The sequence below is a fragment of the Alexandromys fortis genome, unplaced genomic scaffold (assembly GCF_014885135.2).
Source record: "Alexandromys fortis isolate MF-2015 unplaced genomic scaffold, M_Fortis_MF-2015_v1.1 scaffold_72, whole genome shotgun sequence".
In the NCBI taxonomy this organism is placed as follows: domain Eukaryota; kingdom Metazoa; phylum Chordata; class Mammalia; order Rodentia; family Cricetidae; genus Alexandromys; species Alexandromys fortis.
In genome coordinates, this window is record NW_026067969.1 from 952,867 (window position 1) to 965,389 (window position 12,523).

The following is a 12,523-nucleotide window of genomic DNA, read 5'->3' on the forward strand; positions in this document are numbered from 1 at the left end:
GTATCTGTAAAGGGGACAGGCAACTGCAAGGTGTCATGGCCTAAGCTAGATTCTAACACGACAGCCTCCAGGTTAGTCCCTCAAGTCCCCAGATGACCATTTGACAGATAGAGGCCGAGTCCTCTTATATGAAAAGTTGGTTTAAGCCTCCCAGTAGGAAAATAAATAAATAAATAAAGCCTCCCAGTAGGTCCTTAGCTTATTTTGCATTTCTCTGTGTGGATTATAACCAGGAGAACCATGGGAGATGACTCAACATCAGGAAGTAGGCCAGACCCAGAACGCCATGGGCAGACACACACACACACACACACACACACACACACACACACACACACACACAGAGCTTTCCAAGGCCTAAAACATCATCCAAGGGCACCTAGCAAGTGATGTCCACAAGCCCCAGGAACTAAGCCAGATGCCTCTCAGCTTGTCTTGGCTATTTGAGCCTGGAGTCCCTGGTCCACAAAGTCGCCCACTGTCATAGGCATAGTGAACGACATAAAAGGCCAGCTCGTAGCTAAAAGACTAAGAGCCAGCCATCACAGGTGTTCCCAGAGTTCTGCAGCTTCCTGTCCACCAAACCTGCCCTAGGACAAACGTCCAACCCTAGAGCCCTCAGACCAAAGAAGCCCCAAGTTACAAGAATGGGAATTCCATTTGGGCCTCAGGGCCCACCCCTGGCCATGGGAAGGTCCACTCTGTTCCTGGAGGGCAGGCAGTGGGAGGGGTTTTTGATGGTACCCTGTGGGCTAGGCCCAAGGGATGGATGTCCCATAAGTTGATCTTTCAGTCTTCTTGATGATGAAGTTACTTGATTAAAAGTAACTTCATGCTCGGACACTTGAGAGGAGGGCAATTAATGACCTATGGCTGGGAGATGGACCTGGACAGCCACTGGTAGCCACAGGAGAACAGTGGCTCAGGGTGTGGTCTGAGCAGGCCCAGAACTTCTCACTGTCCTGTTAAAATGGACACAAGGACCTGGCCCAGCTTGCCTCTATGAAGGGTGATGCGCACCTTCTTCAAGCTTCACTTTCTACCTTGGGGACCCTCCTGGCAGTGCTCGCAGGACCTGGATCCTTACCTGTGCTGGCCCATTCCCTAGGAAACTGTTCTTCTGACCCCTTCACCTCACCTCGCCACACACAGAAGCAGGAGGTGAATACAGACCCAGATCCTGTCCATGAGGCTGTGTGAGAACCCCCAAAAGAGCTATACATTTCTGAAGGCGCCACAACCCTCACCAGCCACCATCCCACAGGTCTGTGCCCAGGACCAGGTGGTGCTGGCACTACCCATTGGGGAACTTCCTCATGCAGAGACTTCAGCATCCTGCATTCAACATCTGGATGAACATGGTTCCTCCGGCAGCACTCCTGCCTGGAAGCCCCTCATGGTGTCTAGGGTTTGAAGAGTGACATCTGTCCTCACCCAGGTCCTTCAGAATATTATAGCTTCACCCTACTCCATGCCTCTTTTGCTGGCTCCTGTCTCCATGGGATCAGTCTGGAAATTTCCACTGTATTTCTAGAGCCAACACTGGCCCCAGGCTCTGCTCAGCTCTGCCCAGCCCCCAGCATACGTTGGTGGATACTAGAGAGGCCATATCTGCGAACAAGTCCATGGTGTCCCAAGGTGATAGTGGGAATTTCCACAACGTTCCAAGAATTGTGAATTTTCTGACAGCAGAAAAGTGTTGTCGTGTGCACATGTGTGTACTCAGATGCATGTCTACTCTCACGTGCAAGCACACTTACAGGCAAGGCACATAGGATCAGAGGCCCACAATCGTACTGCACACATACATGCATGTACACTCGCTCATGATGTATACAACCATGAGCTCATGGCGCATGCACACATGTATGTGTGCACACATACCCCACCTGATCGGAGCAGCTGCAGCTGAATGACAGAAAGACCAAGTCATAGCAACAATTGCGCCCTCGGGCTTCACCATGGAGCACAGTGGGCCTTCCACCGAGACCGCTGGAGTGGCCCTGGACTACCCTGGCCTTTCTGTCATCAAAGGAGGGGAAAGGCCTGGCCATCTGGAGACTAGGAACTCAGATCTCCTTGCCAACCCCCAAGTGAATGGCCTTGAGCACTTCTGCACGCACGCACGCACGCACGTGTGATCAATTATGGCTCTGACCTTCAGAGCGATAATCCTTTTAGTCTCACTGACTGAATAACCTGGCTTCCAGACCAATACTGGGGCTAGGGTTGGGGCTGCGGCTGAGGCTGGGGCTGGGAAAGCAGGGAAGCCTCTGCCACAAGGGGGTTCCATGGGCATATGGGAAGGGCACAGAGGGTACCCTGAGGGGTGTCCTCCCCAATGGCTCAACACTGTATATCCTGCCCAGCCTTCACCTGCTGAGATGCGAAGGCTTGGCGTTGGCTATCTCTCCAGGCCAATGAGGTGCCACATCCAGAGTGTCCCAGGCCCACCCACAAAATCATCGCAGTCCAGAAGCCAAACCACACAGTGTCCCAGTCCTGGCCCGCACTCTGACCTTTTAATGGAAGCATCTTGTAGCCCCAGGGCTGGCAGCATCCTCCCCTGAACTCCTAAACTTGTTGGCTCCTCTGGGTGGGGGAGGGGTAGAAGAACTTCCTGCCTCCGAACAGTATATATGCAGCCAACTGGGGCCTCTGAGCACCCATATCCTGAGGACTCATCCCAGGAAGACACAGCAGAGCGATGAAGCTTCTATTGCTGCTGGCTGTGGGGCTGGACCTGGCCTGGGCCCAGCAGGACCAAAGCCAGGTTCCCGTGCAACAGGGCTTCAGCTCTGATCAGGTGGGATCTCTGAATAAGGCAGGGAGTCACCCCATATCTTTTCCAGGTCTCTGTCACCTTGAAATGTCTTGACTGCAACTCCCTACAATGGGCACCAAAGGACTGACATTCTACTTGAGGCCAGGAGCTCAGGGGACACTGCCAGGTCCCCCAGAGTATGAATCACAGAAAAGCCCAACTGCCGTTGGCCAGGCCCCAGGAGGAGCCTGAACCTAGGGATCAAATAGGAGAGACAGGGTAACCAGGTTTTCTACTGTGTGTGCTATTGCACAGAGACCCTGAGACCTTCATATGGTAGACGACACCACCTCTCTTCAATAGAGAGTCAATATATTCTACCAGCACTGTCCATGGGCAGTGGCTATACTGTGCTGGCCTGTCAGATTGGGGGGTGGTGGTGGAGGAGGAGAGTCAGACCCTAAGGCATCTTCTCAGCACACAGTAAGAGAGGTAAGGTGAGGTCCATACTCTATACCTCGGCAGGACATTGCCTGCCGTGACCCACTGTCCAGGGAGATGGCTCCCCAGGACTCTGTGGTCAGGATAGAACCTTGCTCTGCAGGTGACAGGGGCCTGGAAGACCCTCAATCTGGCTTCCACTAACCGGTCTGTCATTGAAGAAGGAGGTGCTTACCAGTGCTTCATGACTGGTATTGTCCGCCTGGCCAACGGCAACCTGAATGTTACCTACTTTCACAGGTATTCTGGCGTGTTGCAGGGCCACGTTCTCTCCACCACCTCCCAGATGCCCAGCTCTTTAGGGTTCAGATTCCTAGAGGGCCCCGCCGATACTGATCCTCTGGGCTGCTCCGTGGAGGCTGGGCATCTTCCAGAGCTCCCTCTGGGTGATCCAGGTGACCTGACAGGGCCCCGTCCCTCAGGGCAGGGCTCAGGAAGGCTATCTTCCTCTTAGGAAAGATGGAAAGTGCGTGAAGGAATTTCTCGTGGCAGAGAAAACGGACATCCCTGGACGCTACACCTTTGAGTGTGAGTGAGGACGGCCGCTCCTCCCTCCCTGAGGGGCATGGTGGCTCAGGTGGGGTGTGAGAGGCTGCTGGGGTCAGGAAGGACGGGGATGGTAATGATCCAGACCTAGCAGCGATGTCTTCCGAAATCAAAAATCCAAGAAGGGCAACCCAAACTGTGTCCCCTTGAGTTCCCAGGGCTCCCCCACAATCTTCCTGAAAGCCCTCCCTAGAGACCCAGCCCAGAGCTGACCTTCTTCAAATGGCAGGCAGTGGGAGGGAGGCTGGAAGGGGGAGGCACTCAGGAAACCGCACCCAGCTGTGGCTCTGGAGTACTGTGTAAGGTTTTCCCTCTGGAAAAGATGCTGATCAGGCTAAAGGAACACAAAGCAGTGTTGGGGCAGTGAGGCTCAAGAGTCCATGCAGATAACAGAAGACAGAGGGGGAGACTCGAGCCCTTCCCCTTCCTTGGCATGACCTCCCCACTTTCTTGCCCAGAAGGAGACCCAGATCAAGAGACAGGGGAGGGAATTGGGGGGAAGCAGAACAAGAGGAAGACGGATAGAGAGGCAGAGGCAGGAGGAGTGACTAGCTGGTGGGCTTTGTGCTCTGGGCTCTGCTGACTCCTGTGGCTGACCGTGCGAAGAAGGAGTCAGGCTGCGCCAACTGGGGAGGCACAGGGTACCTACCGGGAGACACAAGGGTCCTAGCAAGCTTCATGACCGTTGGTTTCTTGTTATAGACCAAGGCAAAAACTATCTGACTTTCGTGGCCGTCACTAAGGACTTCCTCATCATGGACTACGAAAACCATTATGAAGGAAATATCCTCATTGTGGCTGAGCTCCATGGTGGGTGCCGTTCCCACCCACAGCCTCAAAACTGCAGTGGATGACAGGAGAGCTGGAGAGGCGGGTGGGGAGGCTGGGGGAAACTAGGGTCTGGATCTGTTCTCCCTACCCCAAGTACCCTGCCTACAGTTCTCTGCTCAACTGTGCTCTCCGCCCTGCTGGCTGTAGGCAGGACTCTGCTTTCAGGTAAACTGGGATTGGTGGCCTATTTGAAGCACACAGCCAGAAGAGGCATTGGAGCAGGCAACATTGTGGATGTGTCCTTGGATCGTAAGCCTCCTTTCCTACAGCTTCTTCTCTGTGGGTCCCCAGCCACAGTGGCTATGAAGACTGTGACTCCTTTGCAAATCAAGGACATGACAGGGTGGGAGGCTTAGCAGAGCTAGGGCTGGTAGGAAGATGGGACACTGGAGGGAGAAGGGGACACACGTGATGAACTCTGACCTCTGCTTCCTTTTCGGTCCGCAGCAAGATGTAGCTCCTGAGGTCTGTAGGTGATTAGACTCCTTAATCATCCATATTCGGGCAGATAGACTTTTCCAGGCAACATCCTGCAAAGCCTGGCCCCAGAGTGTAGCCGTCAGGGTTTGTGAAGGATGCTGCACCGGGGCCCAGCCTGAATTAGAACATCAGGTGGGCCCAGGGAGACTCAGGCTCTCTCCAGGGTTCTGGGGTGTGTGTACATGCGCCCCAGTACACACTTTATTTCTGGACAATTCTGCGCCTCTCGTGCTCACTCTGTGCTTTGCTCAGAACCCCACTCTGCACACACCCTTGCATGGCACTCCCATTCCCAAGGGCTCCCTGGATCCAGGCTTTCCCCTCAATTCTGTCTCCTGGCTTCCCAGACTGCCCCTTCAGATCCCCAAGAAAGCAGTATGAGCCTATCAGCCCATGTCCATCATAGAAGTACAAAGCTTGGAGGGACGCCATAGGTTCTTTAAAACCCTTGCTCTGGGAACCACACCACAAGGTGGGGACAAGGGCTCAGGGCTTGGTGAATCTGGGGGAATATGGCCCTCATGGAGAGCTTGGAGATCAAGGCCCAGGAGACAGGGACAGCAGGGTGACGGGAGGGAGGGCACGGGGAGGAAGGGACAGAGAGGAACGTCAGGACACTGATCTGAAGCCTATTCTTCCTTAGCTTGTAACAGTGCCTGAGATCAGACCGCCGGACATCTGCCGCCCTCAAGTCCAGGCCTGTGCAACCCAAGAGTCAGCGCTGTCCATGGCCTCCGTCTCCTGACATTCTTGATCATCATCTCCTATCCATTCATCAACTCCGAACCACCCTTCCCTGTGTAGCAAATAAACCCAGCATCCGCTCATGGCATCCAGTGCCTTTTTGTCTGTACTCAAAGGCCACGGGGATCTCCCCTAGGAAGGGGTGGCATCCACCTAGTTTCTGACAAGGTGGGGTAGGGATGGTGTCCCCAGGTAGAAATCTCATGCCCAGGGCAGCAGCTGAGCTCTGAGGGGCTTCAGGGACTTCTGGATTCCTGAGACTGAGCTATCCAGACCAAACCTGGGAGGACCCATCTCTGTATGTCTGGGCAGGCAAACCTGAATGGCCCAAGGAGAGGGAGGAGCATCATTGCCACCTTTATAGAGTCCTTGCCCACCCTCCCCAGAACCTGAACCCACTCTTATCATAGGAACAGCTAAGGTCAGGTTAGCCATGGGCAGGGATTTTCTGTCCTCTAGGATATGAAGGACATATCATGAAGTCTCTCAAAGCCTGAGTCATTGTATCTGTGGCCAGGAGTGGAGGCTAGGACCTTACCCAAGAAAGCTATGCATAGACAGAAAGATCTTGCAGGTCAGGCCAGGTTCTCCTTGCCTGGGTTTCTGACCTTCCCCCAAAAGTGACCGTTTCCTGCCTTAGAAGTCATTGGCTGTAAGTGAACTTAATCATGAAGTTAAGGAGTGGGCAAGTGCCTGGCTACTGTCAGCTCAACCCTAGTGGGAAGCTGGACTCTGGTTACCCAGCAACAAGCTATTCCTCCATCACACCCAAAGACGGAGCTGGCCCCTGTGTGCAGTTCTCTAGAGTGTCCCTGAGCCAGGTCCCTGCAGAACAAAAGAGAAAAAAAAACACAACAAAATCAAAACAAACAAACAAACAAACAAACAAAAAAACAGAACAAAATGCCTGAAAAAAGGCCAGAGAAGGAGATGGTGCAGAGCAAGGTGTCACAATTGGCCTGAGCTGTTCAGTGTGGTGTCTGGAAGGAATGAGTAAGCCTGGGGTCTGACCCTAAAGCAAAGGAGGACACTAGAAAAGTGGCCACCCCATGCTGTCCTGGACCCATGGGGCAGAGTGGCCCTGAGGCTGTCAGAGGGGTGGTGAGAGACATTCATAATAAACAGGTACGGTAGCAGCCCACACCGGCAGGGCCCTCACATTCCTCAAGTGCTGTCCAGAGAGATGGTCTGTGTGGAACTGTGCTCCCCTTCACACCCCAGGAAGGAGCTAGCTGGTGTGAGGTGAGCAAGGATGGAGGAGAGTCCTTCCACTTCTGCTCCTGTGGCCAGTGGATAGCGCACTAGGAAGATGGCAGACCTGGGGACAAGGGGCTACACCCTGAGGGAGTAGCAGACTCGCCTATGGTCTTCTCCTAACCAGCAGCCTCTCCCTGGGCTCCCAGGACAGACTGCAATGTGGTTAAGCTGCCCCGACAGGCTCACCACGTTTTTGTCTCACTGGCTTGAGTGGTACTCAGCTCTGTTTCAGGCCTAGGGAGGGCTGGAATGTGCACGGTTGGGAGGAGAGAAAGGCGGGCCAGCAGATGCTTAGAAGTGGGATGCTTAGGATATTCTCAGAGACAGGGAGCTGCTGGGGCCTGCTGCACTTGGTCTCAGGTGCCATGACACTCATGAGGGCATGGCTGCTGTTCATGGCCTTCAACATAGATCTGGCCCAGAAGAATCTGGAAGAGGTGCCAGTGCAGCCCGAATTTGATGCACATAAGGTGAGTGTCACAGCCGGGTCCAAGCTCCGTGCTGGGGTAAGGACTGGGTGCAGTGTCGCAGCATGGGTGTGCTTAAGTACCCCGACTTTCCAGGAGCTCTGGGAGACACAGCAATCATTAATTAACAGTGATAACTGAAGCTGGTGGTCCAAGAGGAGACTCGGAGGCTGTAGAGCCCTGGCTGTGGAAGCAGAGCCAGAGCTGAGATGACAGGTCCCCACAAGGACATGTTGCTCAAAGTGTGCCCGGCTCCTGTCTGCTTCTGCCTGTCTATCTCTGGGTCTTGGTGCCCAGAATCAGATGTGGGGACTGCGCAGGCTGGGAGGATTAGTGAGAGCAGTTCCAAGTCATGACTCTGGGGAACAGAGCTCAGGCCAGTGATAGGAGGGATGGGAGAGGCGGGGGGAGGGATGCACTGAGAAAGAGGGGGCACTGAGGAAGAGGGGCACTGAGGAAGAGGGGGGCATTGAGAAAAAGGGGACACTGAGAAAGAGGGGGCACTGAGGAAGAGGGGCACTAAGGAAGAGGGGGCACTGAGCAAGGGGACAGAGAAGGAAGGAACACCGGAAGAGAATGGAGGCGAATATTTCTAAGCAAAAGTCACAGCTTGCAGTCTGACCTGGGACCCCTAGAAGCTCACTATACTGGGGGGGTGGGTAGGCCAGTGTACACCCTGGGCATGGGTGCCCATCTACTGACCAGGCTTATTTTCTGTACACTGAGACGGGAAGCTCAGAACTCGTCATCTCTCTGGTCCCCATGCCCACACTCCCGCAGGTGGAAGGACGTTGGTTTACCATCCAGCTGGCCACTAGCCACAGGGACCTGGTCTTGCCCACTGACCCCCTGAGACTTTCCCTCCACTCCATTCAGACAAGAGACAGCGGGGATGTGGACTTTGTGCTGTTTGAGAAGTGAGTGCCTGCGGTAACTCTTATCTCCTGCCCAGAGCCCTGAGGGGTTAGCATGGGTGGCCAGAAGGACCGTGATACCGTGCCAGACTGAAGGCTATGGCTTGCAAGTACATGCCCCAAGGCTTATGAGAAAGAGATGGCAGAAGAGGCACATAGCTGCCAGGCCTGACTGACATGCCCTCCAAGACACATACCATGTGGTCTAGCCTCCAGCCATGGAGGAAATCCCAAGTCTGGTTCTTTAATGCTCAATTATTGTTATTTAAAAGTGCAGGAGTCACCTGAGCTTAGTGGCACGTATCTTTAATCCCAGTGCTTGTGAAGTAGAAGCAGGATGACCAGGGGTGTAAGGTCATCCTTAGCTATATAACGAGGCCAAGACCAGAGTGGACCCCACGAAACAGGAGCTTTGTCTGTATAGAACAAGAACTGTTAGAGACAAACAGGTCAGGACTGTGAGCCCAGGACCCAGCTCTGAGGACAGTCTAGTCTCCGCCTCTTCTGGAAGCCTGGTTTCATCCACGATGACCAGGGCCATCATCCATCCCCTGTGAGTAGGACCCGTTTCTGTCCTTACAGTGACCAGCACCTGTGGCTACCATCCTCTCTCTCATCTAACCCTAATGAAGGCTGCTCCCAAACACTGGGAGCTGAGAACTGGGGACAATTTCAGGGCTCTCAGCCAGGGTTCCCTCCAGTGTTCCTCTGCGCCTGGAGCCAGCCACCCTGTCAAGCAAAACTACATATAAAGTCCTCTTCTCTCTAGAGGAGAGGGGATATGCTCAGGGATCAATGTCACTGTCAATCCAGCGGGGCTCCCGGGCCAGTACCAAGGAACATGTGAGTACTTCCTGGGGAACCGGGGTGCTATGCTGAATAGGGAGGTCCAACTGGGGGGTTACAGATGCCCTTCACAGAGCCCAGCACCCACAGGAGCTACCAGCTTTGGGCAGGCTACACAATCCTCCCAGCTGTGTCACGGTCTCTGTGGGAAGGTGGGGTACTGGGGACAAAGGGCAGAGGTATTTCATGTCACCCGGTTTTCCACAGTTGAGGGAGGCAGCATGCATGTCCATTTCGTCAGCACCGACTACAACAACCTCATTCTTTACGTACGCTTTGAGGACAACGAGGTCACAAACCTGTGGACACTCCTAGGTAGGTAATGGTTCTCCCCTGCCCTGGCTGCTGTGTCTAGGTCCTCTGGGAGGTGTTGGTCATTCCCTAGTCTGACCAGATACTTTCTGTCCAGAAGCAGAGTTTCATGACGGCTGTTAGGGAAGTGTGGGCAGCTCAAAGCGACACCCAGGCTCCGACCAAACAGGAAACTGCATTCTTTCAGGCAGCTCATTCACTGTAACATGGAGGGTCCTGTTTGTTTTGGGAATTTTTGTCCCGCCCAATACCCCACAATTGTTTAGCCCCAAAGAAAATCACACATAGATCTCCATAAATTATAAGCTGATTGGCCTATTAGCTCTGGCCTCTCACTGGCTAACTCTCACATCTTGATTAACCCATTTTTCTCATCTATGTTAGCCATGTGGCTCAGTATCTTTTTTTTAGTGAGGCAGATCACATCCTGCTGCTTCAGTGGTCTGGGCAGGAGTGGGAGGAATCAACTTCCTCCTTCCCAGAATTCTCCTGTTCTCATTACATCATTTCTACTTCCTGTCTGGTTTTCCCACCTATATTTCCTGCCTGGCCAGTCAGCATTTATTTATAACATGATTGACAGAATACAGACAATTCTCCCGCACCAATTCACTCAATTCATTACTCATTCACATCCTACTCATGAGCATCAGGTGTTGGATGCTCTGTCCTGGGATTAGCAGTAGCTGGGTCCTTCCAGGATTCCCGAAAGGAAGCATCAGGGAAGAAGGACATGAGGGGTTGTTAGGCAGCTGTTATATCTTGAAGATTGGAGGCAGGTGGGGTGGGCCACAACCAGGGTCCTGGTGACACTGAAGGTAGCCAAGAGCCTTGAGCTCTGAGAAGGATCAGGGGTGCCTGGGTGGCGGGGTGGCGGGGGGAGTACGACACGGGTGTGAGTGCAGGTAGGAAGCTGGGGCTCTCTTTTCCCATGTTGGGCATAGAACTCATGGCTTCTGCATACCAGGCACACGCTCCTCCTGTTGGTCACACTGGCTGTCTCCGACATGCTTTGAGAAGAGACAGTGAAGAGACTGTTGTGGTCACTGGGAGAGGGAGGTGCTGGGTCTGGGAGGGAACTGGGGAGATGGTACTGCTCCCCAACCAACCCCAACATACGCCCTGCAAATTCAGGAGTCAGCGTCAGGCGACTGAGGTTCGTGGTCTCTGTACCCTGCCCCGGGGCTCTGTTTATCCAGGAAAACTGAGAGCTCGAAGATCTTCTCCCTCATTGTTATCTAATTCCAGCCAGAAGAATGCTTGAGGACCCTACCTGGCTAGGGAAATACCTGGTGTTTGTAGAGAAATTCCACCTTCAAAAGGCCCCCATCTTCAACATCGCTGGTAAGAGCTGCCCTCCAGCTGCTCCTCAGCTGTTTAAGGAGGTCCTCTCTTTCTCATCCATCTCATGATGCAATAACAACACAAGAACGGCCTTCATGATGTTGCTGTTCTGGCCAGACCTGTGTTGGATGCTTCCCCTGCCAGGCTTTATGTGGTACCTTGAGTCACAGTGATGAGGGCACTTACTGACTCCATGCCACGGGTATGGCTCAGACACAATCCAGAGTAAGGGAGAGGGGCACAACTAGGAAGAGGACCTGGGTGTGACCCAGATCTCAGGGTCTCCTGACCCCAGCACACAGCCCTTTTGCACCACCACTCGGGATGTCATTTAGTCAATCAACAAGCACACAGCCGTGTCTGTGGAACAAGACAGGCTCAGATCACACCTAAGCAGACAGCAGCAGAGGAGGAGCAAGGCTGCAATGGAGCCATTTGTCAGGAGCAGGGGCTGCAGGGGACTCCTTGCATGTGCAGAGGTCAGGAAGAGTGTCCTCAGAGAAACCTGAGGCTCCCTGGAAGAGAGGACATGCTAAGGATATGGGGGGGGGAGTGAGCCTCTACCAGAGCACTGACTGATTTGAAAGCAATCAAGTAAAAAACTTAATCCCACCCTTTTTCTTCATCTCCACAGACTGGTGTCCCCCAGATAGGGCCTAGATGTTGCTACCCACTTGGGCCCCTTCATCTTCTGCTGTTTCAATCTCCCTTCCTCCTCCTCATCACAGCCAACAGCAGAGGAAAAGGGGTTTCCTTCAGCAGTTCCTAGGGCCCTGAAGCCCAGAGCTACCCCTGCCTGTCTGGTCTTCCCCTTCCCCTTTTTCTCTGTGGTAACCGAGTCCCATCGAACACCACAAAGGGATCCCCAAGACTCCCCGCCTGGTCTGTGACTAAAGAAATGTCCAGGAGGCTTAAGAGATACCGACTTGAAAGAAGGCGAGCAAATTTAGGTGTTCTTATAGAAAACGCCCCATTGTGCACAGAAAATTTACTTGGGGGCTGAGGAGTGGCCCAAGGGCAGGGCTCTTACCCAGCACACTTAAGACCTTACATCCATCCACATTTGATAGCAGCCAAAAAAAAAAAAAAAAAAAGACCTTACATCCATCCACATTTGATAGCAGCCAAAAAAAAAAAAAAAAAGTAACTCGACTACACAGAGATGTGACATTCCTGTGTAACCTTCAGTGTTTTGGGAAACATGACCCTCACTCTGTAATAAATAAAAGAGACTGGCGAAAGGGAGCAGTTATCTTAATATACTATTCTATAAAAAGGGACTCTATCGTGAAGAAAGGGGCCAAATGGCATAGCTGGTGTGTTAGTCATTGTCCTATTGCTGTTGAAAAGACACCATGACCAAGGCAGCTATTATAAAAGAAACCATTTAATTGAGGCTGACATACAGTCTCAGAGGCGTGGTCCATTATCATCATGATGGGAATCAGATGGGCATGACACCTGGTACAGTAGCTGAGAACTACATCCTAATTCATCCACAAGGAGAGAGAGGCAGG

General features: G+C 53.0%; 2 protein-coding genes across 2 annotated transcripts; both read left to right on the forward strand.

The window, feature by feature from the left end:
* The first annotated feature begins 2,684 nt into the window (after positions 1-2,684).
* Positions 2,685-5,951, forward strand: LOC126509476 (trichosurin-like). Its single transcript, XM_050155422.1, has 6 exons — positions 2,685-2,806; positions 3,369-3,505; positions 3,720-3,793; positions 4,514-4,621; positions 4,790-4,891; positions 5,766-5,951. Exons 1-6 carry the CDS (start codon positions 2,708-2,710, stop codon positions 5,780-5,782), a joined length of 537 nt encoding a protein of 178 aa, XP_050011379.1. The 5' UTR covers positions 2,685-2,707; the 3' UTR covers positions 5,783-5,951.
* A 1,537-nt stretch (positions 5,952-7,488) lies between these two features.
* LOC126509327 (lipocalin 1-like) lies at positions 7,489-11,074 on the forward strand. The gene is made up of 5 exons (XM_050155171.1): positions 7,489-7,593; positions 8,371-8,507; positions 9,274-9,347; positions 9,558-9,665; positions 10,911-11,074. Exons 1-5 carry the CDS (start codon positions 7,489-7,491, stop codon positions 11,072-11,074), a joined length of 588 nt encoding a protein of 195 aa, XP_050011128.1.
* Positions 11,075-12,523: the final 1,449 nt, after the last annotated feature.

Bases quoted from the DNA above. Each gene is read 5' to 3' on its own strand.
- LOC126509476 (XM_050155422.1), top strand. From the start codon at position 2,708: ATGAAGCTTCTATTGCTGCTGGCTGTGGGGCTGGACCTGGCCTGGGCC. The intron at 2,807-3,368 runs GTGGGATCTCTG...CTTGCTCTGCAG, and splicing joins AGGGCTTCAGCTCTGATCAG to GTGACAGGGGCCTGGAAGAC. The intron at 4,622-4,789 runs GTGGGTGCCGTT...TGCTGGCTGTAG, and splicing joins CATTGTGGCTGAGCTCCATG to GCAGGACTCTGCTTTCAGGT.
- LOC126509327 (XM_050155171.1), top strand. From the start codon at position 7,489: ATGACACTCATGAGGGCATGGCTGCTGTTCATGGCCTTCAACATAGAT. The intron at 7,594-8,370 runs GTGAGTGTCACA...ACACTCCCGCAG, and splicing joins CCGAATTTGATGCACATAAG to GTGGAAGGACGTTGGTTTAC. The intron at 9,666-10,910 runs GTAGGTAATGGT...ATCTAATTCCAG, and splicing joins AAACCTGTGGACACTCCTAG to CCAGAAGAATGCTTGAGGAC.